A 19,412-nucleotide genomic window follows, 5' to 3' on the forward strand; every position below is an offset into this window, starting at 1 on the left:
AACTCAGACAGAGTCTGCAGACAGAAGTCCTCCTCCTTCAGGAAATCTCGGTTTGTTCTCTTCAACTGATTGCACGAGGCCCAGCCATGTTATAGAGGGTCAACTGCTTCAGTTAAAATCAACTGATTTTAAGTGTTAATTGCATCTAAAAAATACCTTCATAGCCACATCAGGATCAGTGTTTGAGCAAACTGCACCCTGCACCCTAGCTGGGTTGACATACAGTTGACCATCACAAGGTCCATATGAAAACTGAGACAAAGCCCAATCTTAGAGAAAGCGGGACACAGAAGGACCAAGAAGGATTGTGGCCATAGAAACATGTACTGGGAAGGTGCCTGGATGAGTGAAATGATCTTTCCAGAGAAAGGACTGGAAGCTCTCTCCTTGGTTTGGCTCAACTGGTGATGAAGGGCAGCTGTCAGACCAATCTGACGGAGAGCTGCTTACACCTGAGAAAAGGGGAGTGGGGAGCTGAGGGCATGGGGGACAAAGTCCTGAGGGAGGAGTGAGCTCACAGGGAGGATGCAGAGAAGGTCAGGGACCTTTGGAGACCGGTTCTCACACAGGCTGATACTGGGGGGGTGCTGGCACCATGTTGGGCTTGTAACACGTAGCAGGAAGAAAGAACTGGCCACATGATCTTAACCTACCCTCCTTCCAGCCGCCCTCCATGCCTGCAGGCCCCAACCCAGAGGGCAGTCTCCTGTGCTGAGTTTAAGACTATGTGCTCTCCTCATGCCCACCTGACCCCTATTACTGTGAGCTGTCAGGCTCTAAGCTCCTGAGATCAGGGGCTCAGTCACATCCTTCCTGACCCTTCACCACCCCCATCCTTGGCCCCCAGCTCCCTTTTCATAGCTAAACCATGGAACCTCAGGTTTAAGAGACCCACAAAGAGTATTTAGTCCTAAAACCTCCCCATTGCTTGAGTCCTGCTGTGCCATCCCCAGCCACAGAATTCTGTTCCAGCCTGACCTTCAGGGATGGGACCACCCACTGCTGAGTGATTGCCCAGCAGTGGAGATGAGGCCACAGAGGCTGAAAGAAGAATATCTGTCCCTTTGACTCATCTTGGGAAATGATACACTCCACCCTCAGACGATCAAGTTCTGGATTGTCTTAGGTGGAAAAATCAATAAAAAGTTACCCGCTTGAAAAATGAGAGGAGGTTATTTATGTTTCATTGCAAAAGGAATCCGTCCCACCAGCCAAGAAAAGTCAGAAAAACACTAGCACTGTGTCGCCGACAATTACTCAGAAACCCCTTCAAATACCTCACAGCCACTTAGCTTCTTATCAAAAATGAATGAAATGCCGAACAATAACCCAAAATAACAAATTGTGTGTTAAAAAACAAAACAAAACTACCTTCCCTAAACCACAACATGAAATTCCAGAGGCATAAGAAATCGCGTGGCTCCTGGTCAGAATTCCCTGGGCCGGTGCGTGGGATGGTGCAGGGGATCAGGCTGAAAAGGGGACAGCAGAGACAAAGGGAGTGTGGGACTGGATCTGAAGGCATTGACTCCTATTCTTTTTAAAATATATATATATATTTTTATTGATTTCAGAGAGGAAGGAAAAAGGAGAGAGAGAAACATCAACGACCAGAGAGAATCACTGATTGGCTGCCTCCTGCAAGCCCCACACTGGGTATCAAGCCTGCAACCTGGGCACGTGCCCCAACTGGGAATCAACTGTGACCTCCTGGCTCATGAGTAGATGCTCAATCACTGAGCCATGCCGGCTGGGCCTGACTGCTGCTCCTGAAGGGCCCCCATGGAGGAGATGCTACTGGAGGCCGAGTCTTCAGGAGGGATTAAGGAACATCATTGAGCAGGCTTTTTTTCTTTTTTCTTTTTTCTTTTTTCCCCGCCACACAGAGTTCTAGTATTTAAGGTTTCAAGCCAACTATGTGAAGAAGTGATTTTTCCTACTTGTGGACTTTACACTTTTCACGGGAGGTCTAAGTGGCCCCAGAGGACCATTTTTCTGAGCACCATTTGCTGGGCTGGTTCTGCCCTCTTACTGTGGGCTCTCCGTCACATGCAGTACTGAGCTGCCTCTCGGCTGTCGCCAGTTCTTGAGCCTCACGGTCATCCAGGGACTCCAAGAAACCCACAAAGAGAAGGGAAACCCAGAGAGGATCGCTCAGGGCCCCCTTTGGAGCAGAGGGCAGATGAAAGGCCTGGAGAGACCCAGAGGAGAGTCTGGCCAGGGCAGGGAAGGAGCAGACGTGCTGACACAGAACTTAGTCAACCCCTGAAATCATGCTCAAATGAGTATCAAGTAGGGGTGGGGCAGGAAGAATAGAAACAGAATATGTCCACATTCAAAACGGTCACCTCTTCCATGGGAATATGTTTCCCCATCTCATTTCATCTAAAGTCCTATTCCCCATAGAGTAGACACCAAAGGAAATGAAATCGATAATGTCATCTCCCAATCTTGACCTACAATGGGATCTTGAACCACTTCCCTGGAGGAGGGCCACCCTTCTGATGGACCAACTGGCTGAGAGAAGAGATGTTCTGTAGCTCCAGCCCAGAAGAGTGGGGGTGTTTGAAACCTCAGCAGGATGGCTACTTCCAAAGGCCAGAGGGAACTCATGGCAGTCAGAGGAAAGGGGTTCTAGGCACGAAGGGGGTAGGTGGGGCTATCTGACTTCCTGGCAAGGCTGAAAGCAATAGTAAGGCTCCTGTACATGCCTCCCCGGGGCCTGGACATGGAAGGTTCTGCCACTGTTTCATGGAAGTCACCCATAGTTAGAATAGAGACAGTATAGCTTGGAGGTCAAGACATCGGCTTTGGGAGATGAATGGATTAAAAAGTTGTGGAAAAGTTGTGTAAAAGTTTTTACACCATGGAATACACCAGCTGTAAAAAAGGATCTCTTACTCTTTGAGACAGCATAGAGGGACCTGGAGAGTATTGTGCTAAGTGAAATAAGCCCATCAGAGAAAGACAAGTATCACATGATCTCACTTATATGTGGAATCTGATGAACAAAATAAACTGATGAACAAAAAAGATCCAAAGACATTAAATCATGCAACAGACTGATGTATTTCAGAGGAAAGGGAGTCGGGGATGGGAAGAGATTAACGAAGAAACTTATATGCATATATACATAGCTCATGGATGGATAATATTGTGGAAAAGGCCTGGGGAGGGGATAGGAGCCAGGTGGAGGAGGACAATGAGGGAATATTAGGGGGGAAACGGTAACACTTTCAACAATAAAGATAAGCTTTAAAAAAAGACATAGTCTTTGGGGTCAGAAGGATCAGCCTCTACCACTTTTAGCTCTGTGATCTTGAGTAGTCAACTTAGCTCTTTAAGTCCCTGGTTTCTTACCTGAATAATAGAGTAACAATAGCACATGCCTCATAGCGTCATTGTGAGGACTAAATGTAATCGTGAAAGGAAAGTGTTTAACCTGGCACCAGAGTTGATAAATGGTAGGTTGTTCGCTGGTCTGTAGTGTCCTCAGCAAATATGGAGTAAACCCAGACTTCCTGACCATGGCCGGTCCCCTCCCTGGACTGCAGGGGCTGCCACAGGCAGGCTGTGGGAAGAACCTGCTCCGGGTGCAGGCAGCAAAGGGCCACACTGAATGCAAATTAAAAAAGTAATACAACTGAGAACCAGTCTGCTTTTTGTCACCATGCAGCAACTCAAAACAATGTCTGTGATAGAATAATCCCCCGACTGAGGCGGACTGCCCCTCCTTTAGGCACACCACTGTCCAACGGTCAGCTCCTTCCCGAGATGGGCCTTTTAGCTCTTCCATGGGCCCCTCAGCACCAAGCAGAGGACTTGACACATAAATGTTGTTAGGCCTCTGACCCTGGGAAAGGCCCTTAACTAGCGTGGGCTCCTTTCTTCTCATGTAAATGAAGCAGTGGTGCCAGATGGGACCACTCTCATGGCTCAGTGTCAGGTATGATCCCCACAGCTCAGGGGCTCGCGAGCACCGAGAAGGGCCTGATGCTGGGCAAGACTGCTAGAAACCTTTTCTCCTCCATACCTCGTACTGCCCTCCATGTTCATGTGTGTGGCCCAACCTACTGTGGCTCAGAGGCCCCACTTGCAGAACAAGACAGCAGAGCCCACCCCACACCCGGCGCTGGCCGAGAGCACTGCTCACAGCCTGTGTGCAGCCGGCCCTGGAAATCAGGCTTGTGGCTGGGATGAAGGTGAGGAGGTGTGAGGGAAAATTACACACCATCAGCCTAAGCAATTTCTCTCTGTGGAACCTAAAACGGCCACGCACCTTACACCATCGAAGCTTTCTTTCCCACACAGACAGAAACTGAGGAATAAAAGAAAACAAGCTATAAATTCTACCAAACACATTTCTTCTGAGATGAACGGTCCCAATATAGCAAAAAACAACACTTTTCCCCCAAAGCACCGCTGAATCACATCCACCCGGACTTTAGAAAAGGCTCCATCTCCGTTGACTCATGCCATTAAGTGGGCTCATGTGACCCTCCCACCAAAAGAAAATAAATGTGGTTTTGCAACGAGAAGTGGCAAGTTGTCTTCTTTCGAGTTCTTCTCAGTAACTCATTGACCTTGACCTGAGAAGCTCTGTCCCTTCAGGACAAGAGCTAGTCAATAAAAATGCAGGCGAGGAGGAGGCAGGGGGCACAAGCCAAAGGGGGAGACGGGAGAGAGGTTTTTTAATTTGTCCAAATAAAGTATCCTAACTTCACTCTTCATGCCCCAAACCACTAATGCCTCCTGGGAATGTGTTTATAAGATCTGTACCCTGCCTACTTCCAAAGTCGATTGACAAACACTAAAGGAGGACCCTCAGATCAAAACAGAGACCATCGCTGACTTCTAGCAAACTGGAAGGAGTCAATTACACTCCCGGCAGGACCTTTGCTTTCTGTTGTTTGGGGTTTTGTTTGTTTGTTTGTTTGTTTGTTTGTTTAGCAGCAGAGGCCAAAAGAAAAGCACAGGAACATGTGGTTTTGCTATCAACACCAAAAAACATACAAATTCACCTACAGAAAAAACAGCACCTTTGCTGGTCGAGCAAGTTCCAGAGGCCGGATCATACCCCCACATCCCACCCACTGTACTGCTGTGTTCCAAGCAAACAACGTGGGGTGAAGGCCCAAAGCAGCCAGAAAATCTAGTTTTAAAACAAGTAAGGATGGACCATGGCGTAAGCTCTCTGGGGCCTCCAACCGTGCTTATGGCTCCTCTCTGCAAATGGAAAACGCAAGCAAGGCCTTTGTTGCCACAGAGAAAGCTGTAGGGATGCTCGCCCGTCCATTGGACATGACGGACCGAGGCACCTGCATAGATAGACGGGCCGACGTCCAGAAGGCCAGTCGGAGAAGTAAACATCAAGGGTTTGTTTTTATATAGACATTTTAAATGCACACAAGCCCAGACCCGTCCTCAGCTGCTAACGTTAGTGGATTACTCATTCTTCCTTCCAATCACGTCATGTGCAAGGCTCCAGGTGGCTGCGGGGTATTTGCTTACCACGGCTACCGCTGGTTTCCCTGAGAGCTGTTTATTTTTCCAGGCCTCAGGTCATTACATCACCCGCGGTTTCTGGGCAGGCCAGGAGTGCTGGTTTGGGGGTGGGGGAATCAGCCGGGAGGTGCAGTTGCCTCAGTGACCCCAAGTCCCAATCATAGCAGCAGCTCTCCAGGCAGGAAGTTCCAGGTGAGGAGGAACAATCAAAAAATGAGGCCAAAGGGCCCTCCGCAGGCCCAGAGGAGCAAGGCTCCAACATAGGCAGGTAAGGGCAGGATGCTGCGGACGGCTCTCTGGTGACATGAGTGGGGGGGTAGGCACACTCACTCATGTATGAAGAGACAGGGAGCCATTTTCCTGGCAGAACATATAAGAAATGCATTTCCACCTGCGTCCCCACTGATGCCTGTCTCTGGGGACAGTTCCCACGAGCTGCTGCCCAGGTCTGCCAGGCGAAGAGGCAAGGAAGGGAAGACGTGGTGTTTTTTAGATTTCACGCAGGGGGCCAGGTTCTACGGCCTTCTTGAAGCCCCAGATCAGATCACAAAAGAAATTAACGAGAAAAGATGGAGATAAAGGAAAGAAAGAGATGGAGAAGGAGAAAGGGGAGGTAAATGACCCCGCCAAAGGCTACAGAGTCAGCCCCTGGGACCTGGGACTGAGGGAAGGGGCCAATGTGCTTCACAAAGAGAAGGGTTAAGGCTCAAAGACCGTATTTCCTGAGAGAGAGCATTTTTTTTTTCAGAGAAGAAAGCATAGATTTTTCCCATACCAAGAAAATAAAAAGGAAAGCAAAGACTTTTATAAATCACAGTTGTAGCCAAATGTCCACAAACAGTAAAATTAGAAGCAGTAGGGTATGGGATGAAGAATGAGACGAAGCCTTGTTTTTGTCATTTCTTCAATCTCTCTACGCTCTTCTATAAAATGTAGATGACTTTTAAAAATTGTTTTAATTCTAGTTATATTAAGAAATTCCTTGGAAGCTAGCTCCCAAAACAAAAAACCCAGCGGGAGTTCCTATTTTCTTATAAAAGTAGAACAGAGTCTCTGGCCAACACTCATGCATGAGACAATGCCCACTCTCGAGTTCTAGGTGTCAGCCGGCCAGGTACATGGTCTTGCTAAACGCAAGAGCCCATGGTGTGAGAATCAGAGAGAAGGCCAACGAGGCAAACCTGTCAATGCTGGACCTGCCAAGTCCTCAGAAGGCGACACTGACCATGGTGAATACATGACAAAGCCTTAAAAACAAGGACCAACACCTCCGGGAGGAGTGAAGGAGACAGGCTAAGTCTGCAGGCATACGTGTCACGTTATTGCAAAACTGTGGCTGCCCAGTGGAACCTCTCCAACATCAACAGTCCCCAGGCCAGAAAACAAACCTGGCGTCACAGGGTCTGAGTGTGAAAGACGGACGTTTGGGGTGTAAAAGAAACTGGGATGGCCTCTTTGCCTCTGAGACCGAGAGCTGAGAAAAGCGCTCGCTCAGTCTGCTCTGAGTCCCATTCCAACCTCCCCGGAGTTGTGGGCCAAAGAGCCATGGAAGCCAGAATCTTTCAGCAAATTCTACCAGGAAACTGTGTCAGGGGCTGGTCCCAGAGGTTCCAGTCCATAGCAGAGCCAGCTGCCCAGACATGAGGTGCCATTAAGGTATATCTGACTTTTCATCAAACCAAGTGAGAGAATCTGAAAAGTGACAAGCACAGCTCGGCCAGTGTGGCTCCGTGGTTGAACGTCGACCTATGAACCAGGAGGCCACAGTTTGATTCCTGATCAGGATACATACCCAGATTGCAGACTTGATCCCCAGTAGGGGGAGTGCAGAAGGATTTGATCAATGATTCTCTCTCATCATTGATGTGTGTGTTTTTATTAATTTCAGAGAGAAAGGGAGGAGAGAGAGATAGAAATGTCAATAATGAGAGAGAATCATTGATTGGCTGCCTCCTGCACTCCCTACACTGGGGATTGAGCCTACAACCCGGGCATGTGCCCTGACTGGGAATCAAACCGTGACTTCCTGGTTCATAGGGTCGATGTTCAACCACTGAGCCATGTTGTCATTGATGTTTTTATCTCTCTCTCCTTCTCCCTTCCTTTCTGAAATTAATTAAAAAATACTTTTTTAAAGTGGCTAGCACAATACATAAGGATATTCCAGCAAGAGTAGCTACTGTTTTTCTCTCTCCCCCAATATCCTACCCTATACCTAACCTTACAGACATTACCTCTCAGATAAAACTGGGGCCAATCAGGGGAAAATCAAAGTGGTTGGGTCACCCTAACAAAAAAAAAGGTGATTATACCTGCCTGTCAATCATTTCTCCATACTCATCCAACTAGAAACCATATAGAAGTAGGAATGGAAAGCAGAACTTATGGAAGCAGACAACATCGCTGACTTGGCATTGCCACTAGATTGCATGCAGAGAATACAACTCAAGAAGACAGGCACTCTGTTTCCACCAGCCCCACCACTTGCTAGCTGTGACTCAAGACAAGCTACTGTCTCTCTCTCTACCTCTGACCCTTCACCTGTAAGATGGGGACAATAACAGCACTTATCTCACAGAGTTGTGGCAAAGCTCAAATGAGATAACACATGTGATGTCCTATAGGACCAGACACAGACGAGCTCCGATGACAGCGATGACTCCAGTTTTACTGAGGATGACCATCTTGCGTCCTCCATCCTTCCCCAAAGCAATCAAACACCTTGAGATATCTATTATATCTTTAATAGATATATAGATATATTAGATAGCCAATAAAGCCCTGGTCCTCACAGAGTTTAATCTAGGTAGAAAGATTAACCACTTGCAGATGAAAATGAAGCAATTCATAAAAGCTGTTGCTAAGTGTCAAATGAGTGTTCCAGGCAAAAGGTGCTGCATAATTTCAGAGACAGCACACTCTCATATCAACCACCTGGTCACAGAATTAAGCCTTGTACTGGGGCTTTGCAGATCTTCTGGGGGCTCAGGGGCTGGGAGACCATTTGCAGATGTCACTTCCAGGTGCCCCAAGCTTATGCTATTTGCCTAACAGTGGGGCGAGTGGAGAAGGTCCTAAGTAGAGGCTTCCTAATAGATGCTTTTGCTTCAGGTGACAATCACAAATTCCTGACTGAAGAATTCTCACTGCAAGCAGCATCATTAATATTCCTATGTTTTCCTACCAGTAATGATGATAATTACAAATACATGACCTTGTAATATATCACACACTTACTATTGATCACTGAGCCAGGTATCAGTCAAGTATCATACAAATGTTAACTCAGTTTAACCACAATTCTTTGAGGGAAAGATCATGATTACAGATGAGAACTGAGGTTCAAGGGGATGATTTGACTTGGCTGAGTCACACACTAAGTATTGGAGCTAAAAAGTGAACGCTAGCCTGGTCGGTGTGGCTCAGTGGATTCAGTGTTATCCCATGCGCCAAGAAGTCTCGTTTGATTCCTGATCCGGACACATGCCTGGGTTGCAGCTTGATCCCCAATAGGAGGTATCCAGGAGGTGGCCTATCAATGTTTCTCTCTCATCAATGTTGTTTATTTTTTTCTCTCTCTCTCTTTAAAAATTCAATAAAAACATATTTTAAAAACGGAACCCCAGATTTCACTGATTCCCCAAAGCCTGTGTTTTAACTACAGCCCTGTTTTATCAAAGAATCTGGCCCTCAGGTGTTCACATGGTCTCCTTTTCACCCACCATCCCACAGCGACTCCAGCTTTTACCAAACGAAACCAACACATGATGAGGTACTGGCCTGCCCAAGTCACAGAGGAATCAACCAATGCTGCACTGATTCACTTCATAGTCTAATTCACTCCATGCATGCTAGTCCACACACTACTACCTTTAGGACAGAACTAAAGAGGGCCAAAGACAGCACACTCATGAATTACCGGCCATATAAAACTGTCTGCCAGTGGAAAGGGATGTAACTTTTGTTTATATTCCTTGCTATCTACAAGAAAAAGAATGATATGGCTAAATTCAACAGGCAGGCATAAATTATGCCAAATGGCATTTCTCACAATAAAGCCTTAGGCTGAAAGAAGGATGATTCCCCCTGATAAGAGATATGGATTTGGGTCTGTTAATACATTTCCTGTTGATGGACATCAGATCTTTACTAATGGCAAATAAACCTTATTGACTTTGGCCTTCACTGATGGTAAATGAACTCTACAAATTTGATTACCACCTTTCTGCAAGGGGGTCAGCCAGTACCAAAACCTGACTACTCATAAGTTTCTCAAAAGATCAGACTATAAAAGATACAACCAGCAGCATTTATTCAGAGCCTTAAAAACCACACAGAACCAAGGCTCTTGAGACTTGAAATACCACTGCTCTATGTCCAACCATTCTTCTATCAAATACTGAAAATCAATTAAAATATTAAAGCATAGAGCCAAAAGGTTGTGTTGTTGTTTTTAGCTAAAAGTGTCAACAGCTCATGAAAGAGGATCCCTGAGATAATAATTGAAGACGATTGAAGATGGAAGGGATTATCTCATCTAGCCTCATTCTACAGCTGTAGAAACTGAAGACCAGAAAGGGTAAATATAATAACATGCGCAAGCCTACCCAGTAGGTAGTCATGGGGTAACCATGGGGCAGCCATGGGCTATCAGGTAAGCCCACAATCCACGGCAGATTATTTACCTGAATTTCTTACATTGGTGTTGTTCAGTTTGGAGTCCTTGATTACCAAGTGCTTAATCCACAGAGTGGGAGCTGTGATTTCTGAAAGAAAAAAAAAAAAAAAGAAAAAAAAGGAGGGAGAAAATGAAGTATAGGCAAAGAGAGTATGTACATTGGACTGTAAACTCCCAGATTCTTAATAGCTTTTTTTAAAGCCTGGGGCACTGAGACTCGACTATCTGCCTCATCTGCCCTTTGTCCCAAAACCTCTCCCTTCCATGCTGTGGAAGCTCCTCTTCCTATCAGTTTGTATGAGCCAAGCAAGGGCTCCTGTTCAGGGAGGCAGAGTGGTCAGCATTCAGAAGCACTGAGCTCCTCCATCCAGGAATAAAAATATTATCCCAGGAAGTGAAGAACTTGGGCCAAGCCAAGTCTCTCTCAGCTGCTTCCCTGGAAGAACTTAAAGGGAATAAGTCAACAAACGAACACCAAACAAACCACAAAGGCCATTTTGGAGGAAATGGCTGAGCCACACGGATTTTAGGTGCTGAGCTTCTGCTGCATGTGGGAAAGAGAGCAAAGGGTTGGTGTGTGCTTCATGCCCTATCCAATGGTTCCTCATTGAACAGGGGCTGACCCCCATCCAGAGAGTGTGGGGGTGCTTCTAGGCCCTCCGTGGTTTGGGTCACCCAGTAGACAGAAGACCATGATCATACTGTATAGTGACAAAGTGGGGGTACTGGAGAGGTCTCTCAAGCTGGCATGGTCTCCATTCTCCATCCAATCCCCAGGGTCCCAGGCTTGCCGGTGATAAAGGACCTTTGAGGATCACAGAAGCATTGGAACTTCTGGGCATGAACACAAATATGTCCCATGAAATAGTCAGTTGCAAAGGGCAGCTCATGCTAGGGACATCCCTAGCCACAGTACCAAACAGTAACATGATTTCTTTTATTTCTCTGTCTCACTGTCCAGCCTGCATACACTCACTGAAAGCTACTAAAAGGTTGCTGTACATTGCACCAGGAGCCGAACCTAGCTGTCAGACTCGGCACTGTGCCGAGCATCCTTCTCCTTCTCGTGGGAACCCAGAGTACTTAGCAAAGCACCCTAAAGAATATAGGCCCTGAACACCTCAAACTCAAATCAAGGCCAGCCTTCTGCACCCCAAGCTCTTCCTAAACACCCCTTATACCTTGAGGGACATCTATTTTTGCCACCAGCCACAACTATTCCTCTTGACCTAGAATTTCTCCTCTCTCAACTGTCTTGACTCAACTCTCATGATCCCTACAACTTAACCAAACCAGCTCTACTAACCTGTCCCTTTCCTAACTATACCCAATTCCCACAATACTCCCTCCCTTGTCCATGCTGGTCCCCTGTCTGGAATGCCCTAATTCAGGGGTCCTCAAACTTTTTAAAGTGGGGGCCAGATCACGGTCCCTCAGAGAGCTGGAGGGCCGGACTATATGAACTACTAATTCCTACTGTAACACCTCAGCTGCGCTCACTGCCCAAAAAACCTGGTGGGCCAGATCAGACTCCTCTGCAGGCCGCATGTGGCCCGCGGGCCGTAGTTTGAAGACCCCTGCCCTAATTCTTCCTTCCCACCTTCAAGGTCCAGCTCAAGTCCCTCCCATCTCCTCAAAAAACCTCTCCCCAGACCATTGTGATCTCTTCCTCCCATACACTTCTACTGCAATTATAACTGAGACCACATAATTTAACACACAAAGCCCTCCAGGGGTTGCCACTGTCTTTAGAGTGGGGCTTCATCGGCTCTATTTCTCCTCCGTCCCCCACAGGCTGAGCACGATGCTGGGCCCAGGGCAGGAGCTTCTCAGTGCTGGTTCATTTACTGAGGGGACGGTGCCGGCCTGACTGTCTTTCTCCACTGTGGCTCCTCAGTCTTGGCAACTCCCAGGGTCTGTGCAAGCTGTGTTATTGCTGGCCATCAGCAGCCAGGCAGGAAGCCTGGAGAGCACACAGGGCCTTTCCAGAAGTGGCGAGTGTACCAGTTCCTGGGAGGGTTTGCATTTGTTTAAAAGGTCAAAACAACCCAGCGTACACCAGTAAAAATTACAATTTAAAGAGGAAATAGTAATGATAATGCTTAAGCAAACATCCGAAGGAAAGTCCCACCTTCCCCAAATCTGAAACCGGGGCAGGGAATGGGAGTCGGAAGTAATACCAGAGCTTACCGTCCCCGTCGAACACCGGCTGCGTCTCCATCGTGGGCGTTGGCTTAGACCCGTCATCTGAATTGAGGGTTAAAAAGAATCGAAAAGAGACTACCATTATTGAGGTAAATACTATCTACTCTCCAGCACTGTTGAATGGTTTGGGTTTGCACATGGCCCGGCCAAGTCCCAATGAAGAGGCCAGAGAGAAAGAAAAGAACAAGAAGGAAAAGAGAACCACAGAGAGACACCAACAGGAAGGCAAATCCAGGTGTGCTCACTCTTCCAAGGGAGGTTCAAAAGGGAGCTGGGCTGCCATGGCTTTGGAGGACCCTTCCTTGTCGGTCTGAGTTCCTCGGTCCTCCCCACGCGAAAGGTCCCCTCCTTCCCCAGCAGCCCCGAAGTGTGGCCAGGCGTGATCACACAGCGTGGCCTCAAACTCCCCAAGTTTCTTCCTGCCCTCTTGTGAAAAGTGGCAGCCCAGTACCTTTCAAGTGGCCTTCATTAAAGAGCTTAAGGAAAACAAGGGACTGCGGTGCTATTACTCCCCCTCCCCCACCAAACTCCTAACTATTTCTTATCATCGTTTAGAGTAAAGTACAGCATAAGGAAAAGAGTCAATCATACATATAAAGAGGTAATATGCAAATTGTCTGGGACGCTATAACGTCACGACTGCTAAGGAGGAGGCTGCGCGCAGGTGGGTGGGAGGGGACTGTGTGTTTGGTGAAGCAAGCCACAGATGGCGCAGGCCTGCAGAGAACAGGGCCTGCTAGCCATGGTACGCCGGCAGTCCCTCCTCTGCGTGTGAGCTTCCGAGGAAACACCCTTTCTGACCACTCACTGGCTAAGTTCCCCATATGCCACTCGCAGTGTTCTTGGTAACTTGGGTAATAAGAATCCAAGAATGTGATCTAGGATTTTTCCACCTCTCTCCAGGAGGAAAAAAAATGAAGGTCCGCTGCTGAAGGGGCTAAGAAATGTCATATCCTGCCCTAGCCAGTTTGCCTCAGTGGATAGAGCCTCAGCCTGCCGACCGCAGGGTCTGGGTTTGATTCTGGTCAAAGGCATGTACCTAGGTTGCAGGCTCCTCCCTGGCTGGGACTCAGGTCAGGGCTTATGCAGGAGGCAACCAATTGAAGTATCCCTTTCACATTGATGTTTCTCTCTGTATTTCCCTCTCTCTTCTACACTCCCTAAAAATCAATAGAAAAATATCCTCAGGTGAGGATAAAAAAAAAAAAAGAAAGAAATGTCATATCCTATGAAAGACACATCTTGAAAATGCCTAAAGAAAGTTGTCATTTTTTTGTGGTAAAGGGACTGGCAATTTTTCTGTATTGATGAAAACATCTTGGTGGCTATGGTGGCCAACAGTGGCAACAGCAGAGGGGTAATGGGGACAGTGCCTTCCCGTGATCAGCCGGGTCACCTCCTGCAGAGGGAGGCCAAACTGCAGCTTAGGTCTGCTCCCCAGAGTGAGCGGGCCTAAGCAATCAGTGGGACATCCCCTGAGGCCTCCTGGATTGGAGAGGGTGCTGATCAGGCTGAGGGAGCCTCCCCCCGCCCCCGGCTCTGTGCATAAATTTCATGCACCAGGCCTCTAGTATTGTAATAACTATGTAGGATGTCTGATGGGAACTAGACTTATCAGGGTAATCACTTTACAAGTTATATAAATGTCAAATCACTATGCTGTGCACCTGAAACTAGTATAATATTGTATGTCAACTGTAATTGAAGAATTTAAAATTAAATAAAATTTAAGAATTAATAAGAAGAGAAGGCAGAAAGGACCATTCTCTCTCCAGCATGCTGAATGAAGAGAATTGGGAACCCCTGTGAAATAGCATGTACCACAATCTCTTGTGAGAGTGGGGCAAACAACATGAGAGGGGACATGGGAGACTGCACCCTGGATTTACTTTCCAATATCTAACCCAGATGATGGGAGCAGAGAGTTCCTGGCAGCCAAGTCCTGACACCCTCCATGCTGGCAGGGTTGGCTGCTCTCTCTCACCTTTCAGGACTCGGTTATTTTCATCAAAATAAACCTTAGTTTGCAGCAGTGGTTTTCAACCCTTTTTATTTTTTTCTCATTATTACTCACTTAAGGAGCATTTTTAGACACTTTTCTCCCAATCACTTACTTAATAAAAGATACACTCCATGTACTGTATGTATATCTGTGCTTTGTATATAAACAGAGCATACCCCCGCCCAAACCAATGCCCCAGAACCAATGTTTGCCTCCTTAGCAATAGCTGGGAGCAGATATCTTTGCCCCCACTGAGAATACATAATTTAGAGAATTCTGTTTTCTCCCTCAGTGCAGGGAGGAAGGAGGGCGCTATGTTCGCAGACATTTTTATGATTACACCAGGTCTTTCAGAACTGAACACTTTATTCTCCGAGCATTAACTATTTGTGGAGAATGCGAGTTCTCAACCTCTGCAAAGCCAGTCAGATCATCAGTAATAACAATCCCACGCCATTCGGAACTCTAGAACCTTTGGCTGACTTCCCTGCATCACGTCCCGAGAGCCAAAAAGAACAGAGTCCTGATCCCCTTCTTGAACCAACACCTGACCCTTGGGATCTTAAGATGGGAGAGCTATATAGACCCTAAGCCTTGCTGGAGGCTGAAACCAGCGACCAGACAGTTGTGTGACACCTGACCCTCCAAGACTGACCTCCCACAGAGGCCAAGATGACCCTGAGTCACCTGACTATCATCCCCGGGGATAAGATGCAGCAGGAAGAGAAGAGTAACTAACCGAGCTCGAGTTCTTATTTGCCTCCCCCTAGAGTCTGGAGCAGGCATCTCTGATGCCAAGCTGGGTGAGTCTGGCTGGAAGTCACTGAGGGAGGATAAACACGGAGCAGAGCCACACAATGTCATTTTTAATAGCATCACTCCCCTGATCTTATTAACACCTCTTTCCATTGACTTCAGCGAGCCACCGAATGAAACCTTTTGGCAGCTGCAATACACATTTGGTTGCGGCTGGCTGCTGGATGCAGAGTTCATAGCCTGAATGGCCCAGCGCAGTGTCAAGGGTAACAAAGGGAAAGTGAGAAGTCACGCACGGCCTGAGGGACAATGCCGGGTGAGAACCTAAGTGGAAAATGGCTTATGTGACATTGTGATATTCAATTAAAATCCTCCCGTATTCCAAGAACTGTATCACTCTCTGGAGCCAAACAGCAGAAACATTTTGTTTACATCTCCCATCATCCAGATAAGACCCTGGGACTGCCCATCTGGCCCAGTGGCCAGACCATAATGCCTGCTGCTCAGGGAGAGGAGGAAGGGCTTCCGGTCTCCCGGGAGAGCGTGCAGGTTGAGGACCTCCACGATTGCCCAGGTGCAGGCCCAGAGGCCCACACAGCATGAAGCCACGTGCAGGGAGTGGATCTGTCTGCAGGATAGGGTCACCGAGGGTGAGGAGACGCAGCTGCACTGCCCCAGGGAGGCCCGAGGTGGAAATCTTTATGAAGTGTGAAAAGCAAGGTGCCCTGCTGCCAGAAGAGCCACCTGTGAGATCCAGCATGCCCAAAGGATGAGAGGCCAGGCCAACGCCAACAAGACCCTCTGACCATCATCTCCGGGCACCTGGGCACCTGGCTCCCAACCCAGCAAACAAGTACTCCCTGCCACCAAACGGGTCCAAGGCCTGGGTCCAAGGTCCACATTGGTCCTGCCTCCTGGCAAGCCTTCGGGCAACACCAGGCCCCACATGGGGCCCTGGGGAGACAGAAATGCTTCCACATGTGCCCCTGGCCTCCCAGTCTCCAGTGGGGTCACACTCCAGGTCCAGGTGTTACATGCAATAAGTTGGTAACCCGAACCCCTCACTTTTCTTCTCTGGGCAGTGATTTCCTCTTCTAACAGTGAAGGTTGCCTGCCTCCCCAGCCTCGGGATCTGTGTAGGGGGAAAGACTTTACAGTCCTCTTAAAGGCGGTATGGTAGTACTAAAGCGTCTCATCTCACAGCTACTTCTAAAATTGGATTTGCAAAATTCAAATCCTACCAACGTTTTTTTAAGTTAAGAAATAAAGTAAACCTGACAACTCAATAAGAAGACAATCTGACTTTAAAACGAGCAAAATATTTTGAAAGACGTTTCACCAAAGAACATGCACGGATGGTTACTAGACACATGAAAAGATGCTCAATGTCATTAGTTATTAGGAAAATGCAAATTAAAACCACAATGAGATGCCACTAGAATGGCTAAAATTTTTTCAATAGATAATACCGTGTGTTGGTACGGACGTGGAGAAATGGAAACCCTTGTTCATTGCTGATGGGAATGTAAAATTGGGTAACCATTTTAGAAAAGAGTTTGGCAATGTCTTTCCAAACTTAAACATAAATTTACTGGACAAACCAGAAATCCAATCCTGAAACTATCCAAGAAAAATAAAAACATATCCACCTGAAGACATGTATACAAATATTCACAGCAGCGTTATTTCCAGCCCCAAACTGGAAGCAAATGTTTGTCAACTGATTAACAGATAAACACACTGTGATATCTCCATATAAAGAAATATTGTTCAGCAGTGAAAAGGAATGAATTACTAACAAATATGCAATATATTATAGATAAACCTCGGAAACATTATACCAAATGAGAGAAGCCATATGCAAATACTACGTATTGCATAAGTCCATTTACATTTAATGCCTAGTGAAGGTAAACCTACAGAGACAAAGCAGATCCCTGGTTGCCTAGGGCTGAGGGTGGGAGTGGGGTATAACTATGGGTGGGCACAGGGTTCCTTGATGGGGAGGTGGAGTTGATCCCTGGTAGTGGCTGCACAACTCCAGAAATGAACTAAATTCATCAAACTGTAAATTGACAGTGAGTCAATTTTATAGTATGTAATTATACTTCAATAAAGCTGTTAAAACAAAAGGGGAGGCAGTGTCAACGTCATCACAGATGAATCATCAGGCGGCAGTAATAGCCATATTATTTGAGCAATCCTTGATTTGAGGGGAGATTTTTCCATATACAGGGTGGAGCAAAAGTTGATTTACAGTTGTGAGTACACAAAACACAGTTTGTTCTTGTATTATTATCTATTAATTATTGTATTATTTTCCATCTGAAGAACTGTAAATCTACTTTTGCTCTACTTTAAAAAAAAAAGATAGCTGAGTCTCAGTTTATATATATGCACATGATAATTTGATGCCTGACACTCTTGGAGATTTTTTGTTTTTTGGAAATAGCAAGACTTTATTTCTCTTTCATATACCATAACATACTTCTAGACCATGGTGAAGCAGACAGAACACTGGGGGGAAAGCCAATTCAAAGATTTTTACTTTTCATACTGGGAGAAAAAAGTAAATTTTGAAATATTAAAAAATAAATAAACAAGAAAAACCTGAAAGAATTTTTCAAGGATGATGTCAAGATCAACAGCAATAATAATATTGCCACATTTTACAACACTCAACGTTTCTGGCTGGTGGCTTTCCTCATCTATTCTCACCACCGGCCCAGGGGTGGGGAAGTCACAAAGAAGCAGAGTCTGGGTAAGAAAGCCTTCAGGCAGTGAGCAGCCTTGGAAACGGCCCAGCCCAGAGCCACAGAGTTTGGCCTCCCAAGATTCCCTACCCCCCAGGCCCGCCTCCTTGCAGGTGCAGCCCGGGATCACGCAGCCCCCGCACGGCTGTGGGAGCCCATACACACAGCGGGTCTGTGTGACAGCACAATTCCTTGCCCTGCGAGAAGGCCTGGCCCACGCACAGACAGCTGGAAGTCACTTCGACCCCCGATGACACTGCTCAAAGCCTCCTCTGTTTGGCTTTTTGATTCCTGATTGACATTCGCTGGCGAGTGGAGATAAATGCTGAGCTGAGGACAATGTTGATCTGCTCTGACTATTCTCAGGAAAAGACTTTTCAGAATAACAAACAAAAAACAAAACAAAACCCCAAAACATTGGTGTGCATAAGGGACTGAATAGAGCCCAAGAGGTCTAGGGAAGCAGGGCTGGGCCTTTCAAGGGTCTGGCAAGTCCATTGAGGAGTTAATTGTTTGGGTGTACAATGAGTTTATTCTGACCACACACAAAGAGCTTTCTCTTCCAGGTCCTTCAAAAGCAAATGTGTCAAAGGGGCCAGAGGAGGAATCCTTATTAAAAGCATCTTTTGGGGTCTCCAAGACTGAGAAGCCTTGGAGAATGAGGAAAAAAGAAACCACCACCCCCTCCTGAGATTCAGAAGGTCTCTCAATGATCCCAGCTCCCCTCAATTCTTGGGCCCCATCCAGTCTGTGTCCATCACTGGTCACTCTTCCACTTATCTTCTTTTAGGCTTCTGTTGGCCATCTTGTGCAAAGACATGGAGATAAACTTCAGGCTGGTAGAAGTGTGGTAAGTTCTTGCTTTTTAAGGGGCCACATTTATGTCAGACTCGGGGACCCAGTGTGAAAGTTGAGATTAGTTGTTTTGAGCATTATAAAGAGACATCTAGGCCTATTTGCAAAATCCCTTAAAACCTGGCTGGGCCGGGACCGGTTTGGCTCAATGGATAGAGCGTCGGCTTGGGGACTGAAGGGTCCCGGGTTCGATTCCGGTCAAGGGCATGTACCTTGGTTGCAGGCAGAGCCCCAGTAGAGGGTGTGCAAGAGGCAGCTGATCGATGACTCTCTCTCATCGATGTTTCTAACTCTCTATCTCTCTCCCTTCCTCTCTGTACAAAATCAATAAAATATATTAACAAAACAAAACAAACAAAAAAAAAAAACCTGGCTGGAATCACACCAGGCGGATGATGGAATGTTACTCAGCCTCAGCATTTCCTGAGATGCATGTCCCATGACCACCGAGGCTCAGAAATGCACTGGGAGCTGTCCCGACTCAGAACTTTGAGAGCAGAAGCTATCTGAGCAGTCTGGGTCCTTTCCAGAGCAAAAGATCAATGCTTTACATTCCGTCTACCCACCTGCACACTCCCTCCCTAAAGAAGTGAAAAACAAACTTAAAGCTGTCTTTTTGCAAGCAGTTGCCAACATCCTCAAGTTCCACATTCCCCTG

The 19,412-nt window shown here is 46.9% G+C and overlaps 1 protein-coding gene across 8 annotated transcripts in view; it reads right to left on the bottom strand.

Moving 5' to 3' along the window:
• Positions 1-19,412, bottom strand: part of SMOC1 (SPARC related modular calcium binding 1) — a 137,458-nt gene that overhangs the window by 24,417 nt on the left and 93,629 nt on the right. For 5 of the 8 annotated variants that reach the window (XM_084893305.1, XM_084893301.1, XM_084893300.1 and 2 more), the window contains 2 exons: positions 12,374-12,463; positions 10,191-10,271 (listed from right to left, as the gene is read on the bottom strand). In XM_084893305.1, the coding sequence (XP_084749431.1) occupies positions 10,191-10,271; positions 12,374-12,463 (171 nt within the window). The remainder of the gene's footprint in view (positions 1-10,190; positions 10,272-12,373; positions 12,464-19,412) is intronic. The other 3 variants (XM_084893302.1, XM_084893299.1, XM_084893304.1) reach the window with 1 other exon arrangement.

This window comes from Pipistrellus hanaki, assembly GCF_964339955.1.
Source record: "Pipistrellus hanaki genome assembly, chromosome: 1".
Taxonomy (NCBI): domain Eukaryota; kingdom Metazoa; phylum Chordata; class Mammalia; order Chiroptera; family Vespertilionidae; genus Pipistrellus; species Pipistrellus hanaki.